Below are 13,389 nucleotides of genomic sequence, written 5' to 3'. Positions count from 1 at the left end.
CCCAACCAAAACCAAACCAAACATGCCGGTAATGTTGGAGGTTACACTAGGAAAATTGCAACATCCTAGTCCAGGAAGTTCATTTATTGCACATCCAAACACGCACTTATTGTTTCTTGCTCTGTGGACTGATGCACATACTATTTCATCATTAGAAAGGATGGCTGCTGGTCTCAAAAGAGAGGCTAACAGGTGACTGATTCTTCCGGTAACCATATTTGCAGAATTCAAAAATAAAAATTAAGATGACCTATACCAAGAGAGCCCAATATGGGAAGATGATATAATACAAAGACCTTACAGACTGACATGATAGCAAATGGCTATGGTATTTAGTACTTCATTATTATTATCAAGCAAGCATAACAGCAGAACACAAAGGACACCGTAACCTGGAAAAACTGTAAATACACAGGAAAAAGCTAAAAGTGAGAAGACACCATGCTTATACTAATGCCTTAACAACTTCTGATCAATCAACATTTACAAGCGTATCAACTTCTTGGCAACATTAACTTTGATAATTGGTCATCCAATACTTAACTTTTTTTTAAAAAAACTAAATTCTGTACCTCAACAAGTGGCAAACATTGTCAATTCAATTAGCTGACATGATAAAAATGCCTTCTAGAAATACAACATTAAAAACAAAACACATTTTGGTTATTTACCATCACAAAGAAAACTTTTTGATGTAAAGCTATTCCTGAAGAAGCAAGTCTGGCAAATACAGTGCAACATTCTTTATATTAAAGAACACAAACTTTCAAGAAAAACTCATTCAGCTGCTATTTTTACAAGTAACATATCATTAACAAAGAGAAAAATAGATGCACTTTTTTCAGTTGACACTATGCTTTTGACAGAACTGTATGTCAGCAGAGTTTATCTGTAAAGTATGGTGTAGTAAGCCACTTTTCTTCTACCATACATGTTGTAGATTTTTGTATCTCCCCCATGCAGGTGTAAAACCACCAACTGCTAGAAGAAGTCAAAACCAAATTAAATGCCTGAAACTGTTTCACAGCTATGTTTCAAACAGCCCAAATCTCAAGCTGACAAGAAGCTAACAAGAACTACAGAGAACCAGAGCAAAGATGTCAACTTTTGCAGAATCCAATCAGTCACTCACCAGTGATAGCCAAAAAGCTTTCTCTAGAAAACCTGAGGGGGTGGGGTATCAAAGCCACCATTTTTTATACAAAACTTAAATTCATGTGTTTCATTAAGAAAAAGGACAACTTCTGTGGCTGTAAAGAACCCTACCTTCTTACATGAACAAGGTGAACTCTTGCAATGCTGTTTCCCTAAGCCTACAATCACCTTGAATATCTTAGTTGCTCTCTACAGTTCTAACAAGGCAAAAGAGTGACATTGATTAGCCACTGTCACTGCTGTAATAGTGACTTTGTGAAATTATGAAATTGTCAAAAAAAACCCCCAGACACCAGTTTTGCTCTGCTGCTTCTGTTGCTTGGTGAAATTACAAGCAGCAGAGACATGCAACAGAGATAAGGATAATGACATCTTAGAAAATGGATGTTGTTGTGGAGGCTAAGTAAAAATAAATAGATCTCTATTTCCATCCTCTTTCTAAGCTACTAGGAGACAAAAAAACCAGTACTCTATTACAGTCTTACCACTCTTATTTTTTATATACTTGAGAGTGAAGACACAAATCACTTAAAAAAATTTGACTCCCTAATTCTCCCAAAGGATGTAGAAGGATAAAGTACCTTCTGAATGAAGCTTTTTAGGAGGACAGTTATTTCCTTTCCAAACACCTACTCCCCAGAGACTTAAATGGAACACAGCTCTGCCCCACCTGATCCCTTCTCCTCAAAGATGATGATCCACAGGCAGCACAATAGCAGAAGGGCCAGAACCTCTCAAGCAAAGCGAGACACCCTTGGGACTCTCTTCCCCAGCAAGGCACAGTGCTTGGCCCTCCTCCATCCCTTCTTTAGCAAGGATTTTTGATTAAGAAGGTGGTTAAGGCGATTTGCCTTTGCTTAAGACAAATCAGGTAACTTGCTGAACAGTTTAAAGACAAAGTTCAGAATCTCTGGTAATTTCCTGAAATTCCATATGATTATTCAAATCTGGCCAAAACTTCTGATCTGACAGTGCAGTAGCAAAGATGCCCAGATTTGCTTAGTCTGCTATTACAAACACTCTGACAAAGTAACAAACATTTTTGTCCTAGAGGCAGTAAAATAACAGATCTGTATGACCCAAGGGATGAAACTTCTGTCAGTGTTTACTTAAGGACCAGGCAACACATCTAGTTTCAGATTTTCTTCCCTTTAATGCAACTACAAGGTGCCTTTGTAAATCATTAACTCTGACCTAACGTAAGTTTCCATTTCAACTGATACTTATGTGGACTATTTTAATAAAACATGTAATCAAATCTCTCTCTCCAAAGGACTAACAGAAAGACAGAATGGACAGTACAACATACCCACCTGACCTTTTAGCTAAAGAGGAAAAAAAAAAAAAAAAAAAAAAAAAATCAAACAGCACCCACATGAACTTACAGGAGTGTAGCCTACCTGCAGCTTCCTATGCTTACAAATACTTTAAGGGGGATATTCTAAACTGTAGTTTTCTTGTTACCAGCTTAGCATCAGCTTTTTGTTGAAATGTTCAGAGTTTTTCTTCCAACTTCTCAAACATGGCAATGCTTAAGGCTAAAGTCAAAATATTTGAATTAAATAAAAATACAAATAAACCCACATTATCACAGTATATATGCTCTGCCATATGGATTTGTATTATAGGAGATGAGTAGCTTCTTCATGAAAAGCTCTGTAAGTAAGTTTTGTTCATATGTAAATTAAGTTACACTGGAAAAATGTCTTTGCAAATAGTTACTAAGATAACTGCAGTAAATATCCATCTCCTAAGCTGACAAGCACAGATGAGGAATAGCACTGCCACCTATGTATCCTCCAGCTGCAGTGGTGGGAAGTAGGAGAGGTCCCTGCTCCTTGAGCCACAGGTGGAAAGCTCAGCTTGAGAAAGCTGGCAGGATGAGCGCAACAGAATTTTTAAGGCTAACCAGACAGAAGGACAGAAGGCCTTATGGATGCAACTTCTGGATGCAACAATCAATACACTTTAGCATTAATACTGTAAGATCAGACCTTGTATTGATTAAAGGAAGATTAGGTGGCAAAATATGAGCTTCGCTGAAGCACATAACATTCAGATCTGCATTTCAATCCTATGAAGTAAAGTATAAATGTAGGTATGTAACTAAAGAATGCTGACATTATCTGTGGATATTTCACATCCTGTTTTGTTTTGGAAACTGGCAGAAGTTATGCCAAATTAAAAATAGTTTCGAGCACAGACCAAGTCTCCACCAGACAAATTTATGGATACAGCTACAGGCAGCATTTATTCAAATATCTTGCCTAAAAGGATAAATTATTTTTACAATCAATGTTATCCCCTCACAAAGCAGTAAAGTAAGGAATCCTTCCTTCCACATTAAATGCATGCCAGTGTTACCCAATGAATAATGGCTCAAAAGAGTCACACACACTTAGGTTCATCACCTCCATTTACAGCTGTCATGGTCCAGTCTTTGTGGGTTAAGCCAAACCAGCACATTCTTTCCACAGCCAAGCTTACCTTGTCGCATGAGGCTGAAATGCTTATATGCTAAATGTCAACACAAATATAATGGGAACTTGTTCCTGTCCCAGCAGCCACCATTACTAGTGCAAAACATACCTTTTCAGATTGGTAGGGAAGACGCAGTGCTTGCTCCAAATCGTCAGTCTCAGTGAATGCTTTTTTTACTGGAAAAGCATAAGCCTCAACCAAAATTCAGAGCAGCACCAGGGAAAACTGCTCAGGTCTCCCTTGGTTGCATGAGTACAGCACTTGCAGCAATGCAAGTAATGCTGGAGCACAATGACAGTAACGCCAGAGTCCCCAGCTTCCACAGTTCTACTTGACAGCTTTTACTTGTCTAAGCATATCTCCTACTGTATAGGAGCCAACATTTTTTTCTGAGCGTTACTCCTTTTATCTTTTAACTACCTTTACCCATTGATGACAAAGTCTACACCTTAAAAATACTTCTAAAAAATATTACAGCATATGGACTAAGAAGTAAATAAGTCTTTATTCTTGTAGGGTGTTAGAAAAATCAAGATAAGTAACAGTGAAACCTTGGGGGCTAGCATACATATTTTGTTCAATAACTGGAACTAAGGGAACTCCTCTCTCCACAACTTTGAAGGTAAATCCAAAACATTTAATTCAATTGTCAGGCAAACTCCAATCTGAAACATGACAGAGGACTAACTAGTTTCTCTTCTTAGTTAAAATTGCAGAAAGTATAAGGATTGTTTTAAAGAACACAGGCCCCACTTCAAAAAAAATATCTCTTTCTCACTGCAACAAAAGCCAAATCCTTGAATAAAGAACAAGTTTTATCTACGCAAAGACTAGGATCTGTCAGGAATAGAAGGTGATTTCCAACAACTCATGTTGATGGGCACATTCTCTGCTGCTAGTGTATACTCTCTTCCAATACTGAATACTGATGAAGCGGTAAAATCAGCCTATAAGCAAGGCAGAAATTTACTTATGCAAACTATAGGACTGGGGAAAAAAAAAATTAAGATACAAATAAACATTATTACACTGATGCTACATAAGCTCCTATTCTACACATTGTAAGATGAACATAAAACAGCAGGTAATGCTTGAATGGGAAGATAAAACTGAAGCCACAACAAAAACATTGAAATCCACTTTGGTGGCAGTTCTCACTTTTATGTCCCAATTTTCCAGTATTCACTAGCATTTTAATTTCCTTTACTGGAAGTTATTGGGAAATAAATAATCAAACTATAATGCCACTCATTAAAAATTATCAACCAACATACACATACCTAGCTTTATAAAATATCTCAGCAGTTACGTCATTCAGAGGTCCAAACAAATGACCTTCTGTTTTATAGCTCTGAGAGAAAGTGATTTTGGCTCTAATACATGCTAAATGTAACCTGAATTTGTGAAAGTATTGTGAAGTACTTGCAGGCCCATTTTAATAATACCAGGAGTGCACCAAATGTAAAGCTCTTTTTCAACTCCAATTGTACAGTAAAAGTTGAACCTGCACTCTTTACTTGGAATATCTTGATTCTGACAGTATTTAAGTGATTTGGCTAGAAAGAATAGCCTGGAAATTATATTTTAAATTATTCTGGTATACTTTTGCAATATACAATGTTAAAAAAATACAGTTTGCATATTAATACTGTGTTCCATGATTAATCCATAAAAAAGCCAGTGATGACACATCCACTTTCCCCATAAAAAAGATAGAAGACCAAAGGGAGAGAAACATTACATTTAGTATTTAACATTGCAAAGCAAATACCTTACAAATTTGCAAGACACTATGGTTGTTGTTGTTCACAGATTGTAAGATAAGAACTTAAGTTAATAGCTGTATTTGCAATGGTTCAGCTAATGTCACAACATTCAAGATTTCATGATCAGTACATTAATTATCTTGCTACTGCAGAAAGCTCCTTTCACTGCAACAGAGAACAGGTCAAAACTTTCTCTCATTTCAGTGACCCTCACATGCTTTTTTATATTTTTTCCTGGATCCATTTGTCCGTGACCATCTACAAACAACACGTGGTTCATTACTTGTACATTACATTTACGAATGAGCTGTGATGAGTTATTCCAATTTTGGGGAACATGCCAGGCGTCTTGGCACACCAGAGTTAAGCACTTTCATAAAAAGTCTGGTTTATGATATAGTGACCATCTTCCTCAACCCCTCATCTGCATTTATAGTCTAACACCACACAAGACTGCACACATTATTTCCTTCTGGCCACTTCAGCTGCCACTTCAGATCCAGCACACTACAGAGAAGGGTTTCTGCTCTAAGTTAAGATAGGATGCAGCCCCTCAGAGGGTCAGTGAAAGACATCCCAGCAGCAGTGTTTGCCCTCAGAAACCATGGGCAGCAGGCCTGCTGAACAGATTACACATATTCAGCAGCATCACAGCAGAGCAGAAACAGCCATAACCACTGTACACACTTTCTCTGATGCTGATGAGAAGTTCCAGCTCATGCCAACAAGCACATAAATTCCGGGATTACATCACCATTCATTAAAACGGACACTTTCATGTCACTCTCCAGGGCCCCCAAGCCCTGGAAGGTGCAAGTGAGAAAAACTGTACTATCTCAGAATCACACTGCTATTGCATGTTGAAACTGGCTACCTCAAAGAGCTATTAACAGAGAGTTAGTGGGTTTTGGAATCAGAAAAATCAGTATTTGGTACAAAGGCAGGAAAAAAGCACTAATGCAGGTCTTATTGGGGATACAAAGGAGTAGAAGAGACTGCAAACATGCTAAAATACTGGCCAACTTTGAGAGAAACATCATTTCTAAACAGATCATTCATGGCATACAACTGCCTTTTTCATTCATTTTCTGATCTGCAGAAGTTCTTCGAAGTATTATCCTTTCCAGCTAACCTAGACACCATCATGCAGACCTCAGCCTGAAAGACAAGGTCTGAACATCCCTGGCCGCATGTTAGCCAGTAGCAGAAAACCAACTCTGAACACAAGAGTACCATGAAGTTTAAACTCTCTTCAAACATTTATGTGGAGACAGACCATTTACTTGGCTCATCATAAAAAATAGCTTTGAAGACAATAAGCACAATGGCCTTTCAAGTTGACACAGCAATTACTCTGCCAACTCACATTTGCATCAATAAGTGTATGGAAATTAAGGTTCTCCTAGTTCAAACAACTTGGCATAGGCTACCAGAAAGCACACCTCTGACCACTATGGCTTGGTTAAGGGAAACAGAGAAATAAGCCATACCTAATACAATGACAAACTCGTTTTGCAGGGCAAGTTTCAGATCATGTAATATTGTTATTCACACACACTCTCTCAATTCGATTTTAGTCCTGTGATTTGGAATAGCCTACTAAAAACCTTTGTGTTTTGTCTGTATCAGCATGCCCCTGACTGAGGAAAAGTTGAGACAAGAAGTCTTATCAAACACTTTAATGAAGAGTGGTACAGTATTCAATTAGCACTTCTAGGAGCCAGGCAAGGCAGCACAGCTGCCAGTGGATAAGCCATGTTAAGCACCCTAATGTGTGACATCTCACTTGTAATGGCATGCTATACAGGAAAAAAGATGCACATAAGCTAATGTTTATTTTCATTTCAGAAATGTATGGATTGATTCCCCACAGAACTGCTTAGCGCTTACAGAATCGACTCACATGGAGGAGTAAATCAGGAGAGAGCATCCACACGCTGTCCTGCAAATAGTCCATGCTCGGGATATCATGTTATTCCCATTATATTTCAGCTGCTCCTTTGGTATCTAGGAATGCATCTGTCCAGCATTCAAAATCATGGAAAACTATGCCATTTTTGTTTCAAATTGTCCTTAATCTTCCCCTTCCCCCTGCTGGCCAAAATCAATTTCTAAAGAGGTCTGGACACTAGGTGGTTGAATTAACCCAGCAGGAGTGAAACTTTCTTCCAAAAATAAATCAGAGTGTAATATTTTTCACCACACAACAGTGATACTTTTTTTTAAAACAATATATATGACAGCAGTGCAACAGGGCAATACTTCTGTTTACATGGTATGCCTTTATCTCATTTTTGCAAGTGTTTTTAGTGGCCACCATGCACCAGGCTGCCAGTCCACAGAAGCAATGGCATGCCACATACCTTTTTTAACTTTTTTACAAGCAGACATATAGATCAAGGTCTGCCAGTAAAAAAATAGGTTATTTAGACCAATGGCCTACTATCAGCAATGGTCATAGAACTATGTCAGTTTGGAAGCTCAGCTGTAAAGCTTCCCATATTCAGTGCTGCTGCTAAGTAGGAGGAGGAACAACTGACCAGACTTCATTGTTAGTTTGCTGCCAGACAAACAGTCCACAGCTCCACATCTAAAGTCCATTAAGATGCTACACAAACTGACGTGGAATGAACATGAATTTCCACACACCAAGAATTCTAAAGGAGAAGATACAATGATAATTTTGGTCAAATTTTTCATACTGAACTCAACTGCAGAAACTTCTTACGGAACTTGCTTTTAAAATTTTTCTTTACAACAGCAGATTATGGATGAAGAACACATGGGAAGTCAAATGCTAACACGACCACGAAGCCCATCTTCCCCTCCCTGCTGCCCTTCTCAGCTTCATCAAATGAGTAGGAAGCAGTGAGCTTTCTGCCTGGGACCTCACTTTCCCTCCAGTAACAAAGTTGTTTACTTACAGTTAGATGTGACATTCTAACATGTGAACATGCCTGGATGTGCATAATTGCACAGTCTCATCTGCTCTAAAATGTTAATTAGCATCATGCAATTAGATGATGTATTTGCACTAGAATGTAGTGCTTGTTTGTATTTTCCAAGGCTGAACCTAAGCAGTGCATATCCCATAGCTGGAGAAAATAGGTGAGTGAGGGTCTACTTTGAGCTGAAGCAATTGCTGCCCCACAGAAATCAGCAGTCTCTAAAGACAAGAAGTGGTATTCTAAACCCTCTTACATTGACCCTCCACGAAGAGCAGTAATTCCCTCTTACTTGGTTGTGGCTTCACCTCTGATATTGCTTCCACTCCTGCAGCGCAGAGGAGCCAGCTAATCCAGTTCAAGGACATCCTCTGGCCACGAAAGCTGGTTTGCATTCTGGATCCATCCTTTGCCCTCTTCTCCCTCAGTTGGCTTTGGCCCTTATTTCCCAGGGCTGACTTCTATAGCCAGATCTCACAGATAAAATTTTTTTAAGCATAGCAATGGGTGCTCTACTTCTGCAGTCAACCCCACCCGGATCCAGGACGCCATGCATCATGCTGGATGTTTTGTTGATGTTTTACCCTCAGGTATCAGGCACCTCAGGATAAACTGCCACTTAAAAACCTCATCCCCACACAGCCTCTTTAAAATGCTTTCAGACATAATGATTTTGAACACATCCTTCAAAAATCATGTTTCTCATTACCCTTTCAGACAGGATCATCTTGACTATGGAGCAGGATGAGGGTTTCAAGGGCATCCGCTTGCCCTGTGTAATCAAACTCAGCTCTGGAGAAAGAGAGCAGTTTTCAGGAAACTGGAAGCTTAAATGCTAACCAGTTTATATATAACCCAGCAAATCGCTTCTGGGCCGAGACGGTAAGCACAAAGAGAGTAGGTAGGAGGACTTGACAATGCAATCCCTGGAGAATCGTGGGAACACACTGAAGAACTACCACAATTCAAACTCTAATCCCTGCCTCAGCTCCATCCTTGAAGCTATACAGGTTGAAACGACGTGGTAAAATCCAGATTTTCAAGTGGTACAATTGAGGAAACGAGCCTATGTTACAAGTTTGAAATAGCTGCTGATGTGTGAGTTTGGACTAAAATACAGGAAGATTTTAAGTTAAGTTTCCATGGTGAACACATATCTTCTTGGCCCCCATTTGTCTCCTCTTGAGTTTTGATGGACCCTCCGAAATGGCACACAAATACTAGCTTCCAGGCAACGAATAACAGGTAGTCCCTGTCTTGCTGAGCAGGGAGAATTCCAGCTTTCACATAGCCTACGTAAACAGCACAAGATACTCTTCCTCTATAGGAAGAGACATAAATAATGCTCTTTTCTTGTTTAAGGAAAACCCTACAAAAGAAAACAAAACACACTTCCCAAAACTCCAGCCTATACAACATTAACAACCACTTACCCCCACGACACACACTATGACTGTTACAATTTAACTTGTCAGCAGTACAGTCTCCATAACTCGTTACATGATTCAGTTTGGGTTTTTTCAGGCAGTGTAAGTGTCTGGGCAAGCATCCCACACCTCCTCAACAAGCAACACCCAGGGGGCTGCCCAAAAGCAACAGGAGCAACATGCTTTTGGATGTCAGACAAGTAGTACTGGCCGAACTAGTCACAGAGAATTACCAGGGTGTAGTCTAACAAAATTAGGCACTGAATTTTTATAGAAAAGAAAACAGCCAAACACAGCATCTATGCCTCTTAAATTGATTGGGGGGGGGGGGGGGGGGGGGGGGAATAATCTTATTTGCAAGTATCCAGCAGTAACTTGGTATGAAGTCCAATGTCAAGCAAACTACAGAATTTATGTGAAAGGTCCTCTAGCCATTCCACTTTGCAAATCATTTTTCTACCTTATTCATAAATGAAAATATAAATAGCACAAGCAAGCTGAGAAGCATTACCACAAAGCTTCAGTGTTTTGATGTCTTTGCATGTGTTTTAATCTATACCTTTTACATGATTTTGTTTGCTTTCTGTAAACAGAGTACCACCTACCTTTCTAGACCACTGGAAAAAAATGTAATTGCAAGCTATTGACAATGGATGAGGATTTGAGACCAGTTTTGTAATGGACACTACAGTTACGTTTGGAATATTACACTAGGAAGGAAAACAATCATTCTCTATTGTTGTCTCGAAACGGCCTACCCACCATTTGAAACCCAGCTACTTATCTCACAAGCTGCCTCTTCCTGTGTTACCCTCCTCCCTGCATTTCTTTCCTTCCCTTTCAATTTTTGCCTCATACCTCGTTCATTAATCTGTGGAGGAGAGGGAAAACTGCACCTATTATGGCCAAGAGAAGTGTATGACTTTTCACATCTAGTTCTTCTTAAATGTCAGTTTAGGAACCTGAGTGCATCTCTTTATTTTTGTTTTTAAATTGTATCCCTCCCCTCCCTCTGAACTATTCTCTACCACGGCCTCTTGTTCGTCTAAGCTTGTTCACCTACAGTTTTGTAATGATCTTTACTCCTGAGGCCAGTAAAAGACCATCCCTTACAAATCTCCTTATTAACAGCTCTGAAAATACAAATGTGCATCCTATCCACAACAGCAGAGTTCTGCCCCAAAACCCAACAAAACTTATTTCCAAACATACGCGCTACCAAGCCATTATGACAGGCTTCTGTCTTCTTCTGGGAGGGCGAGGGGAGCGGTGGTCCTCCCTCCACTGCGCCACGTCTTTCTTCTTTTTCTGCAAACGCTACATTTTTAAATGGACGGAGCCCATTCTGTACCACTGCTTTATAACTTTTCACTACTACTAGAGAAAGCGCTCTGGAAGAAAAGACAGAAGCTCATCTTGGACTACAAGAAGTGAAATAAACCTCCTTATTTCCTGCCCACCCCGTCACCTGCCTTCTTTACCCTGCAGAACCCCCCCAGACATCCCGTGTTCTCTCAGGAAAAACAAAACAAACAAAAACCCCAAACCCAAAAAAACACAAGAGCACTCCAAAATACCGAAATCCGTTCGTGGGCCCTCACACCGACAAAGTGCAATATTCGGTACGAGGCACGACGCGCGGGCTGGCTCTACCACCCCTGCCTCGAGGCACGGAGGGGCAGCGATGCGCGGCTCTAAACCAGGGGCGGGCACGCACCGAACGCCCGGGGGGGGCGACCGAGCCCTGCCCACGATCAAGCACCGGTTTTCCCGGCGACGGGTGCCGCTGCGCCGGTGCAGGCTCCCGGGCCGGGCCGGGCCGGAGGCGGCGGGCCGGTCTGCTCAGCTGACCGAGGCGCACGCGACGGCCACCGGATGCACGGCGGCACCCCCTCCCCGGTTCCGCCCGCCCCACCGGCTCCCCGGGCCGCTCTCCGCCGCCAAGCCGGGCCCGGCAGACAGCCGCCCGCCCCCCCCCCCCGCTCACCGGGCCCGGGAGGGCCGCGGCCCCCGGTCCCCCCTCGCCCGCCATGTGCACGGCCGCGCCGGCGGGGGCGTGGCCGGCGGCCCCTCCCCGCGGCCGGCACCGGCCCCGGCCCCGGCCCCGGCCGCGGAAAGTGCTGATTCAGCCCCCGCCCCCCGCCCCCGGCGGCGCTGCGGGCCGCGGCGCCGGTACCTGAGGCTGTGTACCAGCTGCCGGCGTGGCTGGCCTCCCGGCAGAGCACCCGGTTGGACATCTTGGTGCCGGAGCCGCCTATGGTGTTCGGGGGAGGCGGTGGGGGACGGGCCCGGCCGCGGCGGCGGCGGCGGCGCTGCTCCCCCTCCTCCCCCGGCACGGCCCGGGCCCCGCGGGCGGAGGCGGCGCTGCCGGCGGCGCCTCCGGGCGGGCGGGCGGGCGGCGAGCGGGAGGGGGGCGCGCGGAGGCGGCGGGCGGGGCGGCGCGGGCCGGGGGCGCGGTGCCGAGCTCGGCCGCAGGCGGTCGCCCCGCGGGGGGGGGCGCGGAGGGGGGACGCGGGGACAAAGCCCGAGGCCGAGGCCACCGCCGCCGCCGCCAACTCCGCGCTGGCAGGTGGGGGGGGGGAGGGCGAAGAGAAGGAGGCCGCGGCAGCGACTGGGTTTGGCCCGGCGCGGCTCCCGTGGACTAGGGGCCGCACAGGCGCCGCTCCCCCATTGGGCACGAAAGCAAAAGCCTCGCCGCCATTGGCCGCCCTCCCTCGCCGTTCCCGCCCCCCGCTTTGACAAGCCCGGAATGGAGCGGTGCCGCCTCGTGGGGGAGGGGGCAGGAAGGCGGGGTTGGGAGGGAGAGTTTCCCTCGGATTCGCCGGCCGCGTTGCCGTGGCGATCGCTTCTGGCCCCGCTGATTGGCCGGGCTGTGTCTCCGTGGTGGCAGGGAAGATTACGAGCGCAGGTCAGATGAGGGGAGGCCGGTGCGGGGCGGGGGGAGGGGGCGACCGGGGCCGAGGGGGGGGAGCTCCGCCCCGCCCCGCCCCGCCCCGGGTCGCGGAGGGCGGTGGCGGCTGCGCTCCCGTGGCGCCGCCGCCGTTGGGGGCGCGCGGCCCGGCGGGCCCTCTCCGCGCCCTCTCCGCGCCCCCGGCCCCGCCGCCTCGGCGGGGCAGGGAGCGGGTAAGGGGCGCGGTAGCGCGGCCGGCTGCCGGAGCCTCCCCTCTCTGGCGCGGCGCGGCGGGCCCCTGCCTCAGGGGCCGGGGGAGGAGGTGAGGGTGGGCGGCCTTCTCGGGGGCGAAGCGGCCCTTTCTGGTGCCTGGGGTTGCCCCTTTGCTGTGAGGAGAACATGGTGCCGCCTCCGCTCCCCCCGTGCCCGGCACGGTCTGCGGGAGCAGTTCGGTTGCGAGGGCTCGAGGGGCAGAGCATCGTTTCCCTAAGGCAGCGGTTTCGGGCTGAGAGAACGGAGTTTGCTGGGCTGGAGCTGCTCCTTTCTGAGCTAGCACAGTTCCTTTCCTGCGGCTCCCTGCCCGTACCGTTCGGTCTTCGGTACCGTGGCATGCGGCGGGAGTACATCTGTGTAGAAGTCTCCAATTCTTCTCACCTTAATCCTTCCCCCACCCTTTTAATTTAATAGACTGCCGCCTTGGAGACATCAAGCATAGCTCAAAATAG

The 13,389-nt window shown here is 45.0% G+C and overlaps 1 protein-coding gene across 1 annotated transcript in view; it reads right to left on the bottom strand.

The window, feature by feature from the left end:
* The window catches only part of MEMO1 (mediator of cell motility 1), a 30,068-nt gene extending 17,688 nt beyond the window's left edge, over positions 1-12,380 (bottom strand). Inside the window, exon 1 of the mRNA XM_069800571.1 lies at positions 11,951-12,380. Coding sequence (XP_069656672.1) covers positions 11,951-12,011 — 61 coding nt within the window. The 5' untranslated portion in view covers positions 12,012-12,380. The remainder of the gene's footprint in view (positions 1-11,950) is intronic.
* Between the last annotated feature and the right edge of the window lie 1,009 nt (positions 12,381-13,389).

The sequence above is a fragment of the Haliaeetus albicilla genome, chromosome 13, assembly GCF_947461875.1.
Source record: "Haliaeetus albicilla chromosome 13, bHalAlb1.1, whole genome shotgun sequence".
Lineage (NCBI taxonomy): Eukaryota > Metazoa > Chordata > Aves > Accipitriformes > Accipitridae > Haliaeetus > Haliaeetus albicilla.
Note: the sequence above shows the minus strand (reverse complement) of the source record. Positions and strands in the feature narration are given on the sequence as shown.